General features: G+C 43.2%; 1 protein-coding gene across 50 annotated transcripts in view; it reads right to left on the bottom strand.

Moving 5' to 3' along the window:
- Positions 1-420: 420 nt before the first annotated feature.
- Positions 421-20,020, bottom strand: part of KIAA1217 — an 839,292-nt gene continuing 819,692 nt past the window's right edge. For 20 of the 50 annotated variants that reach the window (XM_077945965.1, XM_077945966.1, XM_077945970.1 and 17 more), the window contains 9 exons: positions 18,796-18,979; positions 14,912-15,075; positions 13,673-13,840; positions 10,034-10,153; positions 5,597-5,632; positions 5,370-5,447; positions 3,659-5,257; positions 3,024-3,146; positions 421-2,298 (listed from right to left, as the gene is read on the bottom strand). In XM_077945965.1, the coding sequence (XP_077802091.1) occupies positions 1,801-2,298; positions 3,024-3,146; positions 3,659-5,257; positions 5,370-5,447; positions 5,597-5,632; positions 10,034-10,153; positions 13,673-13,840; positions 14,912-15,075; positions 18,796-18,979 (2,970 nt within the window). In that variant the 3' untranslated portion in view covers positions 421-1,800. Of the gene's footprint in view, positions 2,299-2,808; positions 3,147-3,658; positions 5,258-5,369; positions 5,448-5,596; positions 5,633-10,033; positions 10,154-13,672; positions 13,841-14,911; positions 15,076-18,795; positions 18,980-20,020 lie in introns of those variants that run through there. The other 30 variants (XM_077945978.1, XM_077945980.1, XM_001099259.5 and 27 more) reach the window with 6 other exon arrangements.

The following is a 20,020-nucleotide window of genomic DNA, read 5'->3' as shown; positions in this document are numbered from 1 at the left end:
TTTTCTTTTTTTTTTTTCTTTTTTTTTTTTTGGTAGAGATGGGGTCTCACTATGTTGCACAGGCTGGTCTGGAACTCCTGGCCTCAAGTGATCCTCCTGCCTCAGCCTCCCAAAATGCTGAGATTACAAGCATGAGCCACTGTGCCTGGCTTCTTCCCATTTTAAAAAATGAAAACACATGGTGTAATGTTAGCGTATTTCCCTCTAGGCCAACAATATTTTTTTAAGTTGAGGACTCAAAAGAAAAAAAGCCAAGTGATAAAGTCGTTTTATTTCCACTTTACTCCTGCTGGAAGTTTTTGCAAAAGAGAGAAAATAATAAGAGCCCCTCCAGGAACGGAGGGTGGAAACTCTGTGTCCAGGTTTGCTTTCTGTCATCCACACCTTGATAAGCCACAGAGAAGAGAGAGAGCCAACAGGTCACATCCAAGGCACCACACTTGCAATTAATTTATTAGGAACTCATCATTAGTCACCCCAGAGCTTTCAGAAAAGTAGTGTCCTCTTGAGTGGATGTGCTTATATCCCTCAAAGCCTCAAAGCAGAAAAACATTAAACTTGGTAACAGTTACATTTCGTTCTTTGACTAGGAAGTAGTTATAGTGACAAGGTACAAAAAATAATAAGCATGCAGCCCTTTATTTAGTTTGGCAAGGTCTCTGCTTATAGTTCTGTATATTACATGACTGTGTTATACAAATACATTTATTTACAAACATTCTAGCTGTGCAAACTTGTTGCTTTTTAAAAATGTATGGATACTTCCATTTCTGCCCATCCCGATATATACTTTTAAAGCATGCATAAAAATTAACTTTGGTGTGGGAAAACTACTCTATGTGCTGACACATACAGTATTTTAATGTCTATGTATATTTATATATTTACAAAAGTTTTTCGGTTTACAGAACCGTACAGAGTGTACATTTTAAAATCCACAATGCAAGAGCGTGGGTTACCAGGTCTCAGAAAACAAAAGAAGGGGTTAGATACTCCAAAGAAAACAACTAGAGAACCTCAACATGTTAAAAAAGAAAAAAGAAAAAAAAAAAAGGAAGGAAAAAAGAAAGAAAAGAAGCAAGCAAAGAAAACTAGCTTGCTTGGGCTAGCAAATTATGATACATACTTTTCATGGCAGTGCAATAGGTTTGATAAATTGCCTTCTACATATGCCTGTCTGTAGGGCTCAGGTAGAAGTTCATTGGTTTTATAGTCTAGCACACTACTTTCAAATGTACAATGCTATAGTATCAAAATGTTTTGGCAAAAAAGATCTTGAAAGGAATCATGAAGTTTTGACAAAAATAGAAATCTGTAATAAAGCTAAATAACACTAAAATAAAAGGAAATATTATAGTATCTTTTACAATTTGTATAGTCACACTTGTGTAATTCTCTGTTCACTTCTAGTCTCCGTAATGAAAAATAGTTTTATACAAAACATACTAAAATTCTGGAATCATACATGTTTTATATGCTTAAGACAATTTTCCCATCTCACACGCACCTTTCTCTCCCACCAGAACCTCGTTTTGTGACACACGCTTACTGCATTTTATAGGTATTGAGTATAGACGGTAGACACTATAGCAACTGGGTAAAAACAAAACCAAAAAAAAAAACAACAAAAAACAAAAAACGAGCTTTACTGAAATCTATTAATCCAGTATTTAGCACATACTTAGCATTAAGCCTCAAACGATACAGCAATATGTTACATTCTCTTGTGAAAACAGTTGTTGTAGACTGTTAATTTTTTTTTTAACATAACTCCGACTTGTGCCTGATAGGATTTGACCTTTAAGAGGTTTCTTTTGCTGTGGATGGAGTGGCTTTGCTTGAACTTCCGTTCTGTGCCTTGTAGCTGGTGAGGCTGGGAGTATGGATGGTCCTGGTGCCCTTGGCACCTTGATTCAGTGAGACGGAGGAGGCGGGGGAAGGAGGGGAGGAGGAGAATGACAAAGGAGGGGGTGCTCGGCCATTTTGACTCTGCGGTGAGAATGAAAGATGGTGACCTTTACCTGTATGAGTAAGGCTCTGAAACTTCAAAGAGCCATTAGAGACAGAAGGGATGAGGGAGGCAGAGTGAGCAGGTGGTCCTGTTTGGGGGCTGAGAGGGTTAGAAGCAATCGATGGTTTAGTAGCAGGTGGATTAGGGAGGTTAGAGCTGTCACCACTAGAAGAGGGCAGAGAACTGCTTTTCCCAGAGCTGGGAGAAAGGGCTGGAATCTTAGAAGCAGGTAAGGAGGGGGAAGTAGGCTTAAAGTCCCCACCAGATTTCTTAGCACTTCCATTAGCCTGCAAATAAAGATGGTGGGAGACATTTTGTCAGAAAGGTGGACACATGATCAACCCACAGGGCCTGGCAACACAGCCCTTCTGAGAATAATTCAATCAAAGAAAACCAACCACACACAGTTCAAGGCCTGAGCTAAGTCTTGTTGTGCTTTACTGGACCTGGTAGAAACCCCCCACGTACACAGCAAAGGATGGACAGGAAAGGAGGAAAGGAAGAACGCATTTGTGAGAGGAGTCCCATGATTCCAGCTCTACCATTTCCCGTGTGCCAGGTGGGCCATGCGTCTGGATAATTACTGGGGTGGGGGTCGGGCATTTTGACGGAGCGTTAATGTGCTTCTAACGCAATACAGTCAACATAGACGTTAGTAGTGGTGACGTTAAGGGCAGTTCCACCACAGGTTGGTTTGTCTCTGCTTCCCGAGGTGTTCAGATGAAACACTACATTCACCAAAGAAAAGCCACCTGGTCTGGCACCGTGTGTTAACAGTTAAAATTTGGAGCTTGGAGTCACAAAGTAAAAGATGTTTTATTGTAAGCATGCAAAAGCGTGGTGAAAAAGTTTAACAAATGGTTTTTAGACTTTCTTCATGCCCCCAGATCCAGGATGTCTATGTAAACCGTTATCTTACAAAGAAAGCACAATATTTGGTATAAACTAAGTCAGTGACTTGCTTCTTAACTGAAATAGCGTCCATCCAAAATTGGGTTTAAGGTAAAACTACCTGACGATATTGGCGGGGATCCTGCAGTTTGGACTGCTTGCCAGGTTTGTCCAGGGTTCCGGGTCTGTTCTTGGCACTCATGGGGACAGGCATCCTGCTCGTCTGTGGGGCCCCGCTGGAGCCCTGTGGGAAGGACCAGTGAGAGGGGGAAGAGAAGGAGAAGCACGTGAGTAGGTCATCCGTGAGGCTGCTCCGCTATGTTCAGAGAAGCTCAAGGTGAGAAGCCACAGCCCTACATGCAGGACAGATCTAGGAGACACCAACTGGGGTTAATCAGAAAAATCAAACAGAATCAACTGCTCACTACTGATCAAACGGATTTTAATGTGAGTATCAGAGCAATGATTTCAACAGCACATGGCTGACCCGGCAGCCTCGTGTTTACCCAACACCAGTCAGCAACAGAGGCAAAAACAGAATTGATTAGCTGTTAGACACCTAGTTGTTGTTGTTTTGAAGGTGAGGGAGAAAGTATGAAAGAAGGGTTTCATGGCGAACAGACAAAAAATAAAATAAAATAAAATAAAGCCACCTGAAAGAAAGCAATTAAGTCACAAGACACCTTTTGCTAATGGTGATTATGGCAGATTTAGGAAAGCAGCCGGGTCTTTTCATTTTCCAGCAGACCAAGATACCTTACGTGAAGTTGAAGGTATCGACGTAGGGGGCTCTAGGGCAGTGGGGCCTTCATCCGGAACTAGCAAGGGCCGGGGAGAGGCCTCCTGGGCTATGTGGGATGAACTTGCAACAGAATCTCTGTTGGAAGAACCTGAGGTATCAACTAGGGCTTTGGGACTCATTTCACTGATTGTATTTTCAAGCTGTTTGATGGTCTGCTCTAGGCTATCCAACGTTCTGTAGGTGTTTTTTCTAATTTCATCAGTTCTTGAAATCGGAGACGTGCTCTCGATGCTGGACTGCTCTTCCCTCCTCAGCATGTTTCCAGGGCTGTCTTCAGGTTGAGACCTAGTGATTTCAAAGCGCTTGGCTTCTTTGTGTTGTTTCAGGGTGCCGTCCTCCTCCTCTTCTTCGTAGACTACCACTTGCAAAGTCTTCTTCCCTGTTTTAGTTCCCGTGCGAATGGCTTGAGTGAGAGCGGCGAGTTGCTTCTTAGGGAATTTGAATTTAAACTTTTTCTTGGGGCTTTCAAACTGGTCATCGGTCAGGTCGCCACCCTTGCATTCCGAATGTGGAGAATCCACGTGGCTGAACTTGTCCAGCTCCATTCTGTTCATTTCCTGTCCCCCTGGGATTCTGGTCTCTGTTGCCAGAGAGTGTGGCTGTGACTTTGTTTCCACCTGTTGTCCTGTTCTAAGATTGCCCGGGGCCACCTTCTTATGAGACATCTGGGAAGTGGTATTATTCTGGACTACAGAATCTCCACTTTCCTCCTCTTCCTCCTCCTCTATCTTTTCTTCCATCATCATTCTCTCTAATTCCTCATCACACTCCTCAAAGATAGTTGAAAGTCTCTTATATGCAGACCGGATGTCCATGGGCTCGTCGAAAATGATGATCACTGGTTTCTTGTCCAGGCACACAACTGGCTCCTCACTGTCAGTCCCTTCTTGTCGGGGGGCCATCTCTTTTCTGGCATCGATATTAACCGTCTGTATGTCTTCTCCCTTTTGGCTAACAATATCATGCACCTCCCCACTGGAAAGAACCTGGACAGTGGTTTTGGTAATCATGAAGGCAATGTTGTCAGTGGTTGCATTTTCTTCAGTGGGAGAACTTGGACTGGATTCTCCGTCTTCATTAGGGTTCACGTTAGCATGCCTTGCCCCCTTGGGTCTTAGAACAACTTGGCCAAAATCTGTCATGATAACCTCTTGATCTTCTGTTTTCAAATCATGCACACTTGATTCTGTTACTCTACTAGGAGAGGAAATGTGACACTTATCCGTATTTTGCTTTTCCATCTCCTTTGTCTTTCCATAATTCAGCTTCTGGTTCTCGGTGTCAGCTATAGAGTATTGGGGGCCTGAGACTTTAGACCCTTTGCTTATTTCATCTTCTAATGAACTAACGCCAGAGAAGCTGAAATTGACCTTAGGCACAGTTTTTTGGGAATAGTTTCTACTGTCTTTGAGTAAACTCATATTGGATATGGAATTTTCCTTCATTACGATCTCAGTTTTATATTCTGATGTTCTTGATGCATCAGAAATACTATTCTCCATTCCTCTTTCCCACTTAGGAGGGTCACTAGGTCTTAGAGCCCCTGTGGTAACCTGAGAGGGAGAACGGAGGAGGGAAACCACACACGTTAATCAGCAATGGATCCGCAGAGCCAGGCAATTAATGTGCATGGTATCGGTTGGAAAACAGATCTGGTGAACTCACCTTTCGGAATTCCATTTGGGGGCCATTTTCATATTCAACATCAGATTTCCGTACATCTTCATGGAAAAATTCCAAATTCTGGTAGAACAGTGTAGGACATGTTACTCCACAAAACCACATTGCCCCCAAAAGTGGACTATAACTAAACCGTTCCTTTAATTACATTTCTAAGACATGCGGGCCACGCATAATTGTTACACACCAATCCAAAGCCTAGAGCTGTTTACCTTGGATTGCTTTGTTCTCCAACTGCCAAAAATGCCCTGTGTTTGCACAAGATGAAAATCTCAATTAGCAAAAGATTTCAAGAATTTAAAATTTTGTGGGGGAGTAGTGAAGAGAATAAAGGGACAGAGTCATTACTAACATGTCCTCTTTTCAACATCAGATTGTGAGCCTAGCAGAATCGAAAACCTGAAGAATTGTGAAAAGCACAATGTGTGGGCTGACAGAAAAGTTTTGATTCTAATCCAGATCTGCCACTAAACTGTGTTACTTTAGATAAATCACTTTACTTCTTTGGCCTCAGTTTTCTTGCCTATAAACTTAGGAGCCAGCCCAGGGGAATTTTAGTTTCCCTTACAGCTTGTTATTTCAGTCCTCTCTCTGCTTCTATTATGGAGATTGTCCTATAAAGACATCTGCCTTGGTTGGGTTTGGCATTTTGGGATGAAAAAACATTATTTTCTCCTGATCAAATGACAAATGGAAATGCGGTTTATACTGTAGGTGTCAAAGTGTCAGAATCACCTTCACATGCCTCATAGCCAAGATGATCAAATCCAAATTCAGAGTGATCATGCTGGTACAATATAACCTCAATTCATAGCCATCATGCTGTCACAATATAACCTAAACATTCACAAAGCAGATATTTGAGGTTAAATTGGTGATGGTGACATCACGACTCAGCTTTCATTCTCTGTATTTCCCAGTGTAGAGTGAAGATACATGTCTTAGGGTCCCACCAAGATTCAGGATTGAAGGATCCAGTGGTGAGGACCCAGGTATTCAAAGCGCTTCACCTGGAGGCCTGGCCTTTCCCAGGGTGTATCAGTAGCCTCAGGCCCTGACATAACACTAACACTAGTGATGCCTTGTCGGTTCCGAGGCACTGCTGCCCTTTCTTCTTGCTGAGGTGGTTCATTACAGCAGGATGGAGCACAATTCCCATGAAGGCTACGGTTAAAGCAATGACAACACAAAGCACGAACACCCGGGCCCAGCCAAAGTCAACCCAGAGCAACCCTATGACCTTGGTTAAGAATGGAAAGACTGTTCATACACACCCAAGGAATGACACACAAACAACGCAGTCAGAATTAATCACACGGAAATATTGCGCGAAGTACAGGGTACACGAGCCACCAAATACCTCCTGTTTTACTTCTGCTTGCTCCCCAGGAAGCCCCCAAATGAGTGCAGTGATTCGGCTGCTGCAGTGGAACCACAGGGCTTCTTTTGTGGGCTTTTAAATTTAAAATATGAAACAATGACTATGTCAAGTAAAAGGTTTTAAAGAAGAAAAATAATTGAGCTTCCTGTAATGCCAGCTACTCGGGAGGCTGAGGCAGGAGGATTGCTTGAGTCCAGGAGTTCGAGAACAGCCTGGGCAACACAGCAAAGACTCCATCACATACACACAAAAATAAAAAGTAAAAATAGGCTGTGTGCAGTGGCTCACGCCTGTAATCCCAGCACTTTGGGAGGCCCAGGTGGGTGGATCGCTTGAGGTCAGAAATTCGAGACCAACCTGGTCATCATGGTGAAACTGCATCGCTACTGAAAATACAAAAATTAGCTGGGCATGGTGGCGGGCACCTGTAATATCAGCTACTCGGGAGGCTGAGGCAGGAGAATCGCTGGAACCTGGGAGGCAGAAGTTGCAATGAGCTGAGATCATGCCACTGCCCTCCAGCCTTCAGGGCGACAGAGCAAGTCTCCATCTCAAAAAATATATACGTGTAAATAAAAAAAAAAATAAGGTTTCAGCCTAAGGTTACAACTCCAGATATGGAGTCAGCGTATCATGCCAGGACCCGAATGAGAACTTGACCCTGAATCGCAGATGGAGTTGGAATGTGATCTAAAGACACATATGTGGCAGATGTTCTCGGGGTCTATTTACTGGGGGTTAGGGCTGGCGTCTGTTCTGGTTGGTCATGGCCCGTGCCATTCCCATCATTAAACATTTCAGGCCAGGTGTGGTGGCTCACGCCTGTAATCTCAGCACTTTGGGAGGTGGAGGTGGGTGGATCATGAGGTCAGGAGTTTGAGATCAGCCTGATCAACATGGTGAAACCCTGTCTCTACTAAAAATACAAAAATTAGCCAGGCATGGTGGCACGCCCCTGTAATTCCAGCTACTCAGGAGGCTGAGGCAGGAGAATCGCTTGAACTCGGGAGGCGGAGGTTGCAGTGAGCTGAGATTGCACCATTGCGCTCCAGCCTGGGTGACAGAGCGAGACTCGGTCTCAAAAATAAATAAATAAATTTCAACCACACACCCCCCCCATAATATATGTATTTTAAAATTGAGTAGTAGCACAAATGCTCCAATGGAAAGTCACTAGGATAGAAATGTGAAGTTTGGTTTTCACACGACCTATATTTTTTATCACTGGGCCACAAAAAAATGAATTAATGTATCAAAGCAAGTGCATGAGCTTGGTCGTAATTGTCACGTAAACTCACGATGATTTCTTAGTCTTAGTCAAGACTCTGCGTGAAAGGTAATTATGCCTCTTTAATATGTATTTATAGGCCCTGAGATTTGGATTATGAAGACAATTGGAAAAGCATTCAATAGGCATATGGACAATAAACCAAAATGAGAGACAGGGTTACAGGAAAATTGCATACAAGTGAAGAACTAGGCTGGAGTTTCAGTGATGACAGGATAAAAAAATGCTTAAGAAAACATCTGATTTATGGAAGGATAAACACTCAGCCCTGGAAGAGGTTAATAAGGACCCAAAATTGGGGATAAGAGAAGTCTGATACTCATGGTCATTCTGAAGTAGGTTAATCTGCTAAGATTAATTATCCAGAGTAAGCACCCTGGATAATTCCTGGCCTCAAGTGATTCTCCCGTCTTGGTCTCCCAAAGTGCTGGGATTACAGGTGTGAGCCACCAGGCCAGGCTAGGTTTTCTTCATGAGAAACATTTATCAACAGTAACCCCCCTTGGTATATAGTGAGATTCTCTTCCCCCTATTAACAGTGTCACATATCAGTTTATGTGGCAGAGAGTTTACACAAGGGCGCCATCGTGGCTATGAGGCAAGGAGAAGTGGGTTGGCCTCCTTGGCAAGGTGGGCTGGGAGCTGGGAGCCCAAAACTGTGTCTCTTGAACTGTTGTGTTAGAATAGCCTTTCAGTTTTGTGATACAACATCTACCTCCTTGAGCTGTCATACATGGACCGAGGTACCTATCTGTAGTAGCTATCGGGCTATCTTGCATCTGATTAGTTTGACTTTGTTTAAGGAAAGCTAGAATCTTTGAATTCTGAAAGATAAGTCCCTGGAGAAAAATGTTAGGCCTTGAATTGGTCATTGCAAGCTTTTTATCCTGAAGTTTAGATGCAGGCTTAATTCAAGTAGGATGTCTCTATATCTAAAAATCATAGATGCTCTAGGTGCAACTTAAAGTTGCATTTCAAACATTCAGGCCATGGTCGTTTCCCTAGAGTACTTATACAATGACAGCAGACTTTGTTTCAGAGCCTGGATTCTTTTTTTTGGCGTCACACATATATTTTAACGCTAAAACTATACTGAACTTACTATCTGGGAAGGTATACTTTATAAATGGATAATACTTAGCAAAAATTCTATTTGGCTCCTTGGACGTTTGTGCAAATACACATTTGTATGTTTCCATGAAGTTACACCTGTGTGTGGTGGTAGATACTTTCTACCATGCATTTTCTTCCCCAAATCAAAGGTTTTTACTTTTTTTTTTTTTTGAGATAGAGTTTTGCTCTTGTTGCCAAGGCTAGAGTGCAGTGGTGTGATCTCAGCTCACTACAACCTCCGCCTCCAGGGTTCAAGCGATTCTCCTGCCTCAGCCTCCCGAGTAGCTGAGTGTAGAGGTGACCACCTCTACACTCAGCTAATTTTTTGTATTTTAAGTAGAGATGGGGTTTCACCATGTTGGCCAGGTTGGTCTCGAACTCCTGACCTCAGGTGATCCACCCGCCTCGGCCTCCCAAAGTGCTGGGATTACAGGTGTGAGCCACTGCACCCGGCTGGTTTTTACCTAATTTTTTTTTTAAACATAGATAGTTGTTTTTCTTTTTTGCCCAAAGGATGTTACAAATTAGAAAAACTACTAAATACTTGGTTGCTGTCTCTATATATTTCTTTCTAGAGTTGTTCTAGAAAGTACTGACAGGTGTATACTCTTTAGTTTGGGAAGATAGTGTCTAAATTCTGCATAGACTATTGTGTGCTGTGGGCTGGAACACAGTGTTTGCTCTGAAAACCTGAGCAAGATATCTCTGATTTTAACCTATACCTGTGTCTCCATTAGTTAAAAAAAAAAAAAAAAGAGAGAGAAAAAAGACAGAGGGGACAAAGGTCGAGTACAAGAGCCGTGTTAGTGTCAGAGCAAGGAAGGAAGGACTCCCAACCGTGTGGCAAATGTGCAGTTGCCACGTTACCTTCTTCTCCTTGGGTGGCACCGTGGCGCCCGACCTAGTGTCTTTAACGTGACTGTCAGCCCGGGATGGCTCGGCATGACTGTTTGAATTTACGTCCATAAAGGAACACTTCTGGAATGCCTAAGGAATTAAAATACTGAGGTTAACAGGGATCCAAGGGTACTGAGGAGAACGGACGGAAACAGGCAGGAACAACCGGACGCTTGGGGACCCCAGCCCGGCTCCTGCAGGCAGGTTTAGGCCAGGGAGGCAGCACCCTGAAATCCTGCTCCCCACGTTCTCTCATGTTGACAAAGCTGGCTTGGAGGCTGAGCCTGGGGCAAAGGCTGCCTTCCTTTCTTGGGGAATGCCAAGATAAAATAGACACTACTCCCTTTTCTGCCTATCTGGGGTGAACCTAAATTGGTACTTAAGAGGGCTTCTTGCTTTCACCTTTAAAAAATGCTCAATATGTAAATAAATTAAAACAAAAAACTATCTTTCTTTTTTCTTCCTCCTCGTTTTTTAATGAGCTTTATTGAAATTATACAGCAAAAGCTCAGAAGACATTTTAAACCTTGAAGTCTTAGAATAAAAGTACTCTAAGCAATCCTTCTCTGAAATACGTACTACCGCGCTCCAGGGCGTTCTGAGGCTCATTGAGAATAAAGTGATGCTTTTAAGCAATGATGTCATTCCGAGTGGCCTAGGAGCTGCCTGCACCCTGGAGATTTGTGTCTGAAAACTGTAAGAGCCAACAGTTGGCTCTTGTGAATTTAAGTCAGGGAGGCCAGTTCTCAGACAAAGGGAGAAAGTACAGACATAGATGGTGTCTACAGGGCTAAAAACGAAGCCGACATGTGGGCAATGTCCTGATCATGAGAGGAGAGACTGTTAACTCAGGGACCCAAACTTATGGACATCAGTGGTTCTCAACCAGGCTATATACCACCCAGGTTAAAAAAAAAATACTGTTGTTCTCAAATACTCTTGAGACCCCACTCAGAGAACACACAAATCAGAATCTCTGAGCTGTAGGAATTTTGTTTTTTAAACTCCCAAAATAATTCTAATGTGCAGCTAGGATTAAAAACTATTTTTATTTATTTGTTTGTTTATTTATTTGAGGCAGAGTCTCGCCCCGTCGCCCAGGCTGGAGTGCAGTGGTGAGATCTCAGCTCACTGCAACCTCTGCTTCCTGGGTTCAAGCAATTCTCCTGCCTCAGCCTCCCAGGTAGCTGGGATGACAGGCACCCGCCACCATGCCTGGCTGATTTTTTGTAGTTTTGTTAGTAGAGACGGGGTTTCACCATGTTGGCCAGGCTGGTCTCAAACTGCTGACCTCAAGCGATCTGCCCATCTCAGCCTCCCAAAATGCTGGGATTGCAAGTGTGAGCCACTGTGCCTGGCGAAAGACCACGTATTTAAATGAATCAGCCTAAATAATTGCCTAGTGTTTTCTTTATGTCAAATGTGGTCATTTGGAGATATCTCTGCCGGCAGAAAGAAGAATACACGTCCTCCTTCAGTCAACATTCCATCACTGCTCCTAAAATCTCAAGGTGGCTGATGAGGGACTTTCTCTGGCCTTTTTTTCCAGACTGTTTGCTCCCCTGTCTCTGCTGCACCTGGCCTCCTTGCTGTTCCTTAGTCACACCAGTCCTAGCATGCCCTGGATGTGTTTGGTTTATCCGCTTACTCAGAGTGCTGCTTACAAATGCCAACTGCCATCTCCTTTTGAGCTATTGGCCCTCGATTTCAGAGCCTGTTTTTCTTCTGATGCCTGGAGATGTGGAGCACAGAAAGTGGTTGCACAATTGTCCTTAGAAGGGGCCACAGCTGCTCCTTGTCCTGCCTTGAGAAGGTGCAGAAATAAGAGAAGCATTATGGCCACAGGCCATTGACCGAGTTGCTGATTTAGCAGGCTGGGTTTCTATCCCAGCCAGAGGGCTAACAGGGTTTGGTTGAGTTAAGGTTAGAGTACTTCATTCACCACTTTTTTTTTTTTTTTTTTTTTTGAGACAGAGTTTCACTCTTGTCACCCAGGCTGGAGTGCAGTGGTATGATCTTGGCTCACTGCAACCTCCACCTCCCGGATTCAAGTGATTCTCCTGTCTCAGCCTCCTGAGTAGCTGGGATTACAGGCACCTGCCACGATGCCCAGCTAATTTTTGTATTTTTTAGTAGAGATGGGGTTTCGTCATGTTGGCCAGGTTGGTTTCGAACTCCTGACCTCAGGTGATCTGCCCACCTCGGCCTCCCAAAGTGCTGGGACTACAGGTGTGAGCCACCACGCCTGGCCACCACTCTTATTATCTAACCACCAAGAATATGGCATGAAGCCAGATATGCCAATGTCTGTAAAGTAGTCAAAAAGGGCATCAAATATTTAGACTTCAATGGAGAAAAGTGTCCCTCAGTGGCGGGCTATAAGTGGCTGCAACATATTTAGTATTTCTCTTACAGAGGTGTAAAAAATTACCCACAAGCCTGAAAGATACCAGCTTTATAAATCTGTGGTTCCTATGAAAACAATTATCCAAGCCTTCTAAAAACCTGCAAATAGCCTGATTGGTTGTGGGGATGTCCCAGGCTAGTCTGTGAGTTTTAGTGAAGCGTGAAAGGGCTCACGAATGTGACAATTCAACCAGCAGTTCTGTTTTCCCTGCAAAATCCAGGCAGCTCAATTTTGGCAGTTATTACCATGGAAACCAGAGTAGAACAAGTGCAGTGAAAATAATGTGGATTGAAAGTTCTTCCTACTCCAAAGAAAAAATGAAAATTTATGGGTTGGCACAAAGCCATTGGTACACTGGTAAGAAGCTAACATGGTTTTGAGCCTCAAGGTGCTGGTGTTCCAACTATCTGATTGACAGAAAAATCCTATAAGAAGCATGAGGCAAATGAAATATTCTACACAAAGTTTGTTCTAGGAATTGTGTACATGTCTCTGATGAGACAAGTTCTCAGGATATAGACCTGAGGTAGAATCACGTCCATGATGGGAATGTGGGATCAGTTTTGGGCACAGCCTTGGCACCCCATCCTTCATCCTATGAGTGGACTATGTCATAGTTAAAAAATAAATATCTAAAACTAATACAGTATCATTTCTCAAATAGACCAAGGAAAATGGAAAACAAAATAATTCAGCTTTTCATAATATCTGAAAAGATGACATTGATATTGAACAGGGACTTGGTATGGACCACAGGAAGCCAGTCATTGGCCTTGAGTCCACAATCCAAGGTCAGTGGTTCTAAGTGGTAAAGCCAAGGAACGGGAACCCACCTAACGTGTGCTTCAGTCTGTCCTTATCAAGACAGGACAATGGCTGGTATTTCTAATCCTTATCTTACTTGCTTTTGAAATGAAGCAGTCTCTTAAGATGGAAAGAAAGGAGAGTCAATCCTACCAGCCAGAGTTAGGAAAGCGTGAGTTGTTTTGTGAAACAGTCATTCCTTGCACATCACATAGGCACCCTGAGAGCCTTGTTCAGCACCGTCTTGGGAAAGCAAAGGCCAAGGCCAGAAGACACAGCTTCTATGGTCCCGGTCCATGCGCTTTCCTGGCCCTCTCGCTAACGAATCTGTAAGTACCATGGCTGGAGAGACCCAGGCAGGAGGCAAGGAGCCAATGTCATTCACCGCACCCACATACCTGGAGTTCTGCCATTATTTTTTCTCCTTCTTCTTCTTCTTCCTCCTCATCCTTTGAGGAGGAGGTAGTGACGGGGGGTGGGGATGGGGTCCAGGCTGAAGCAGGCTCCTCTGCTGGACATTTTGTGGCTCTGGTCTGTGGACTCGGTCCAGCATCTTCACTGCTTGCCTGTGGGAGATTGAAACCATGGATAGTGGCTTAACATCTCCTAAGTGCTAGCGAAAAAGGGACAGATGGTCCCTCACTGCCTATAACACTGGCTTCCTAGATCTTAGCTGAGAAAATAGCTGAAAGGTTATTTTATCCCATTGCATTTAGTTTGGGTTTGTGTTTGCATAAGTTGTCATTTTGATGAATGGATTAAATAATGATAATATAATTGGAACTCCTCAACATTCAGTGTCTTTGATATGGTTTGGCTGTGACCCCACCCAAATCTCATCTTGAATCATAGCTCCCATAATTCCCATGTGCCACTGGAGGGATCAGGTGGGAGGTAATTGAATCATGGGGGCAGGTCTTTCCCATGCTGTTCTCGTGGTGGTGAGTGAGTCTCACGAGATCTGATGGTTTTATAAATGGGAGTTCCCCTGCACAATCTCTTTCTTGCCTGCCGCCATGTAAGAAGTCCCTTTGCTCTTCCTTCATCTTCTGCCATAATCGTGAGGCCTCCCCAGCCACATGGAACTGTGAGTCTATTAAACCTCTTTCCTTTGTAAATTACCCAGCCTCAGGCATGTGTTTTTCAGCACCCTGAGAACAGACTAATACAGTCCTCATGAAAGGACCCCCCCATACTCCATCTCTTTGGAAATTGTGTTTTACATTTAACATAAAAGCTAACACTTCGCTAGTTAAGTGGAATCTAAAGCTCATTGAACATCTTTCTGTATAGACTCCCACAACAGTGTCAGCTCACCTCAGTTACCTTTGGAAGATAATCTTTGTTTCCCCCTCCTACCCTCATTTTCAATTTTATGATGCCCACATACGAAATAGCTTGTGAGTTGCGTTTCATATTGTTGCAGCTAAAAGTCAAATAAGGATGAAACTCATGGTCTGGGTCTAGTCCAATCATACTGGCTGCCACTGTCCCACCTGTGGTGCTTCCTGGGGATCTTGTGTGGTCGAGTCACTAATTCTCTGCCTCACTACTTTTTATGTTCTAACAGACAGAACCTTGTCTAAGGGTATCATCTGAACCCAGAGGCCAGTTTACCAGGGCTTAGCCTATCAGACCTTAGCGGTGATGTTCTCCTTTCTGCCGGTGTAGACCACATCGCCTGACCTCGTGGTGGTGAGTCCCGATCCTGGCAGGTAGCTTCGACGAGGAGGTGGGGGAGGAGGAGGGGGCGACTTTCCCCCCAGCTTTTCCAAGTCCTGTTCTGAATTTGGAGAATCTTCTGGAAAACAGTGCACCATTGCAAGAATAATCTTTTTGCAAGAAAACATCCAGAAAGTCTGGTATATTGCTACAAACTCAATGCAATCTGATTTAAAAATTTTCTGTTCTCTCCATAGAGCAAGGATTAAGTGTATAGACCCTAAAGAGCAACTGGATTTAAATCCCAAAAAGACCCTGCACAAGTTACTAAACCTCTCTCAGTCTCAGTTTTCTCATCTGTTAAATGGGTATTATAATAAACTTTCCTTTGGGGTGTCATTAGGATTGAATGACTTACATACTGAGCTTGGCTTAATGTAAATGCTATGTAAAGTACTACCTATTATTAATATTATTAAATAATATTCTTGTTATGTAAAAAAGCTGAGTAGTACTTGGATAGATTAAAAAAAAATTGGAGCCCAAAGGCAAATCCATAGCCCCCTGCTTGGCCTCCAAAGCCTTCATCCCTCAGTCTGAAAAAATAGCATCAGCAAGAGGGTTTTCTGCTGAAGGTCAATGTCACAGTAGAATCTGGCCTAGGGAGGGCCAGAGAAAAAATGGGATGCAAATGAGAACAAAGTTGGAGAGGAAGTAGATTTGATTTTTTTAATTAAACACAATTTTTTAAATTTTTTTATGTTTTAGATAAGGTCTCACTGTCACCCACTCTGGAATGCAGTGGTGTGATCAAGGCTCACTGAGGCCTTGACCTTCTGGGCTCAGGTGATCCTCCCACCTCAGCCTCCCTAGTAGCTGGCATTACAGGTGTGCACCACAACACCTGGCTAATTTTCTTTATTTTTTTCTTTATTTATTTTTTTGTAGAGATAGGGTTTTGCATGTTGCATAGGCTAGTCTTGAACTCCTGGGATTAAGCAATCTGTGTGCCTCAGCCTCCCAAAGTGTTGGGATTACAGGTGTGAGCCACTGCACCCAGCCTTTTTTGTTTTATTTTTGAGATGGGGTATTGTTCTTTCACTTAGGCAGAAGTGTAGTGGTGCCATCACGGCTCACCTCAGCCTCAAACTCCTGGGCTCCAGCAATCTTCCTGCGTCAGCCCAGAGTAGCTGGAACTGCAGGTGTGCGCCACCACGCCCAGCTGCTTTTTAAATTTTTGTAGAGATAGGGTCTCACTATGTTGCCCAGGCTGCTCTTAAAGTCCTGACTTCAAGTGATTCCTCCCGCGTTGGCCTCCAAAAGCACTGGGATTACAGACATGAGCCACCATGCCGGCCTTTATCAATTTTCGATCATTATCCATATTCCTCCATTATCCAAATAGTCAGAAAATTCACACAAGGGGAAATACAAATGGTATTTAAAACTCTACACTTAGAAGTTTGCCTCATTAATAAATAAAAATACATTAAAAATGATAATTCCATGACAAATAAATTAAAATGGCAGAAACTAATGTTTACAGGTCACGGATGCTACCTTCACACATTTCTGGTAGCCTGTCCATCACTGGACTGTTTCTGAGACCAAGTCAGAGATGCATTGAAAAAGAATTAACAAGAACATTTGAACTAAGTCAAAATACCTTGGGGAGTAATTTTAAAAGTGATTTATGCAAATTAAAAAAATTGGATAGAATCAAGAGCCAAAATGAGGTAAGTGAACAAAATGTAATATGTTTTTGTTGTTCAGTCATGAGAAGGAACAGTTATGAGACCTGTATGAAACATCAGAGGATTCTATGACAAAATTAATAATGCAGCAGAGAGAGCAGAATTAGGCAAGATAAAAACGTGATGAGCTGGCCGGTGGCTCAGGCCTGTAATCCCAGCACTTTGGGAGACCGAGGTGGGTGGATCACCTGAGGTCAGGAGTTCGAGACCAGCCTGGCCAACATGGTGAAACCCGTCTCTACTAAAAATACAAAAATTAGCTAGGTGTGGTGGTGGGTGCCTGTCCTGCTAGCTATTTGGGAGGCTGAGGGAGGAGAATTGCTTGAACCTAGAAGGCAGAGGTTGCAGGGAGCCAAGATCATGCCACTGAACTCCAGCCTGGGTGACAGAGTGAGACTCAGTCTCAAAAGAAAAAGGAAAAAAAAAAGTGTGATGAGCTAGGGCATTTTCTCCATCAGAAATTCTCCATGGGAACTGTGGGAGGAAAGTCACCTTTGTGTGAGAAGAGCTGCCCCGCCCAGGACCCTAGACAGACCTGACACAACTGGCAGGTGGGGAAAGGCATAAGAAAAGCCTCTTAGCACAGACGGAGGGGGAGGGCTGCAGTGAGTGGAGCTTTAGGGGATGAACTGGATGAAAACTGGGGAGGAGACAGGTGCAGGTGGTCCTTTGCATCCATGGGTTCCACATCTGTGGATTCAACCAGCTGCAGATGGAAAATATGTATTAAAAAAATTCCCTCCACATCCCAAAAAATAAAACTTGAATTTGCCTTGCGCCAAGTACTATGTTGAATCCACACAAATGAAGTAACGTGTAGACATTGTATTGGGTATCATAAGTAACGTAGGGATGACTGAAAGTACGTGGAGGCAGGCAGTGGAGTCACACAGCTGAGGTGTGCTGGCCCCACAAAGTATATGGGAGGATGTGAGTAGGTTACATGCAAATACCATGCCATTTTATACCAGGAACTGGAACATCCTCAGATTTTGGTATCCGATGGGAGTCCTGGAACCAATCTCCCGTGGATACCAAGGGATGACTCTATAGTGGTTATAAATGGAATCCACTTTAATGTTTCTTGACATGCAAGTCAAGATGGGGATTCCTTTCCAAATTAATTTTAGTTGCTGGATAAGGCACTGTGGAATGTGACACTGAGGAGACATTAGGCTGCAAGTAAAATAACATCTGGGTCCATAATTTTAAGATCAGAATAAGACGCATGGTTTGTAAATGATGGAATATTTAATAGGTTGAGATTCCCAGAAGTTACATTATTATTGACAGGTTGGCATTTAACTTCCATAGTTGAGTTGGTTAAATATATATTCTAATAATTTTGATTAAAAAATGCAATTTTGCCTTATGATCTAATATCCCCTGGTAGCTCATAAAAGCTACCATTTTCTTTCTGTAAGCATACAAAAAGCTCTGGTCTTAAATACAGGCCTAATATTTTCCCAGCTCGTGCGGTGCAGTATCACAAATGCATAGAAAACGCAAATACTAGGAATTTAAATTTTCCTTTATTGGCCATTATTCTAGAATCCTAACACAGAACTCAGCTTCTCTATGGCTAGGGTAAAACAGTAGTAGTGAAATCAAGTGTGGCTCAAGCCTGTAATTCTAGCTACTCTGGAAGCTGAGGCAGGAGGATCACTTGGGGCCAGAAGTTCGAGACCAGCCAAGGCAACACAGTGAGAAACCTGTCTCTCAAAAAATAAAAAAAAAATTAGACACATGCAGTGGTGTGCACATCTATAGCCCTAGCTACTTCTTGGGAGGCTGAGGTGGGAAGATTGCTTGAGCCCAGTAGTTGGACGTTATAGTGAGCTATGATCATACCACTACACTCCAGCCTGGGTGGCAGAACAAGACCCCATTTCAAAAAAAAAAAAAAAAAAAAGAAAGGAAAAAAAGAGATACTATTAAAGATCTAAGGAACACCAGAGGATTTGCTCTTCCAGGTTTTACATTTTATAAGATTTGTAAGAACTGAGACATTGGTTCTGTTGATGAGTATGTCCTGTTGTGGATGGCACCATATTTACCCAAGGCCATGTACCTCCATATGTTCCTGCTGTGGGACCGGACCTTACCTGAAAGTTCCAGCTTGTCCACTGGGGCATCTCCCCTTGGCAGTGGGCCTGCAGCTGGCGGCATCTCCAGATTTGGTATTGACTTCATGATATTGGCTTGAGCTTCTTCTAGGAGCTTCTCAAACTCTTTCCCGTTATAGTGGTCCAGATTTTGCCTTTTTTCCTCCCATTTCTTTTCTGCTTTCTGGAGGAATATAGCAGGTAAAGAAAGTTACATGGACACATAGAGGAGAACAACACACACTGGGGCCTTTCAGAGGGTGGAGGGTGGGAGGAGGGAGAGGATCAGGAAAAATAACTAATGGGTACTGGGCTTAAGACCTGGGTGATGAAATAATCTGCACAACGAACCCGCATGACATGTTTACTTATGTAACAAACCTGCACTTCTACCCCTGAACTTAAAATAACATGCTTTTAAAAGTATTTCTTCTACTACCAAGATTTATTTTTTTAGAGGCAGGGTCTCAATCTGTCATCCAACCTGCGGTGCAGTGGCGTCATTATAGCTCACTGCAGCCTCCAACATCCGGGCTTAAGCAATCCTCTTGCCTCAGCCTCCTGAGTAACTAGGATTACACATGTGAGCCACCACACCTGGCTAATTTTTTTTCTTTTTTTTAAAATAGTGATGGGGTCTGTTATGTTGCCCAGGCTAGTCTTAAACAATTTGCCTCAAGGAATCCTTCTGCCTTGAGTGAGACATGAGTCTATAATCCCAAGTGCTGGGATTACAGGCATGAGCCGCCATGCCCAGCCTAAAATTTTTTTTAAATTGAGTTTTCATTATAGAAGAGATGTCCAAGCAAACGATCAAAACCCACAACACTAAGAACAAAAATCCTGTGTCTTAGAACCACTTCTATCAAGGAATTGCTATATGCCCTCTGGGTCGCGTTGTCTTATAAAATGAGGGAGGAGGTATTATTTAGATGACCCATAAGCTCCTTTAAGTTCTACAACAGAGAGTTACACATAAAATGCATTTTAAAACATCTGTACACTTTTTAAAAGAACATTTTCCTGCGATTTTTGAACTAGCACATTAATAATTCCAAGAGGCCCAGGTGGAAATTCACACCAAGATTAGTGGAACCCCATAACCTAAGAATTGGCAAAGATCATTGAATCAACATATGGGAACTTTGAGGTCCAGTGAGATGAAGAATTTGCCCAAGTTTTATTACATATAAATAATAACCACCACCTCCACCATTCTAACCCT

Source organism: Macaca mulatta, chromosome 9 (genome assembly GCF_049350105.2).
Source record: "Macaca mulatta isolate MMU2019108-1 chromosome 9, T2T-MMU8v2.0, whole genome shotgun sequence".
Lineage (NCBI taxonomy): Eukaryota > Metazoa > Chordata > Mammalia > Primates > Cercopithecidae > Macaca > Macaca mulatta.
This window is presented reverse-complemented; position numbering and strand designations above follow the sequence as displayed.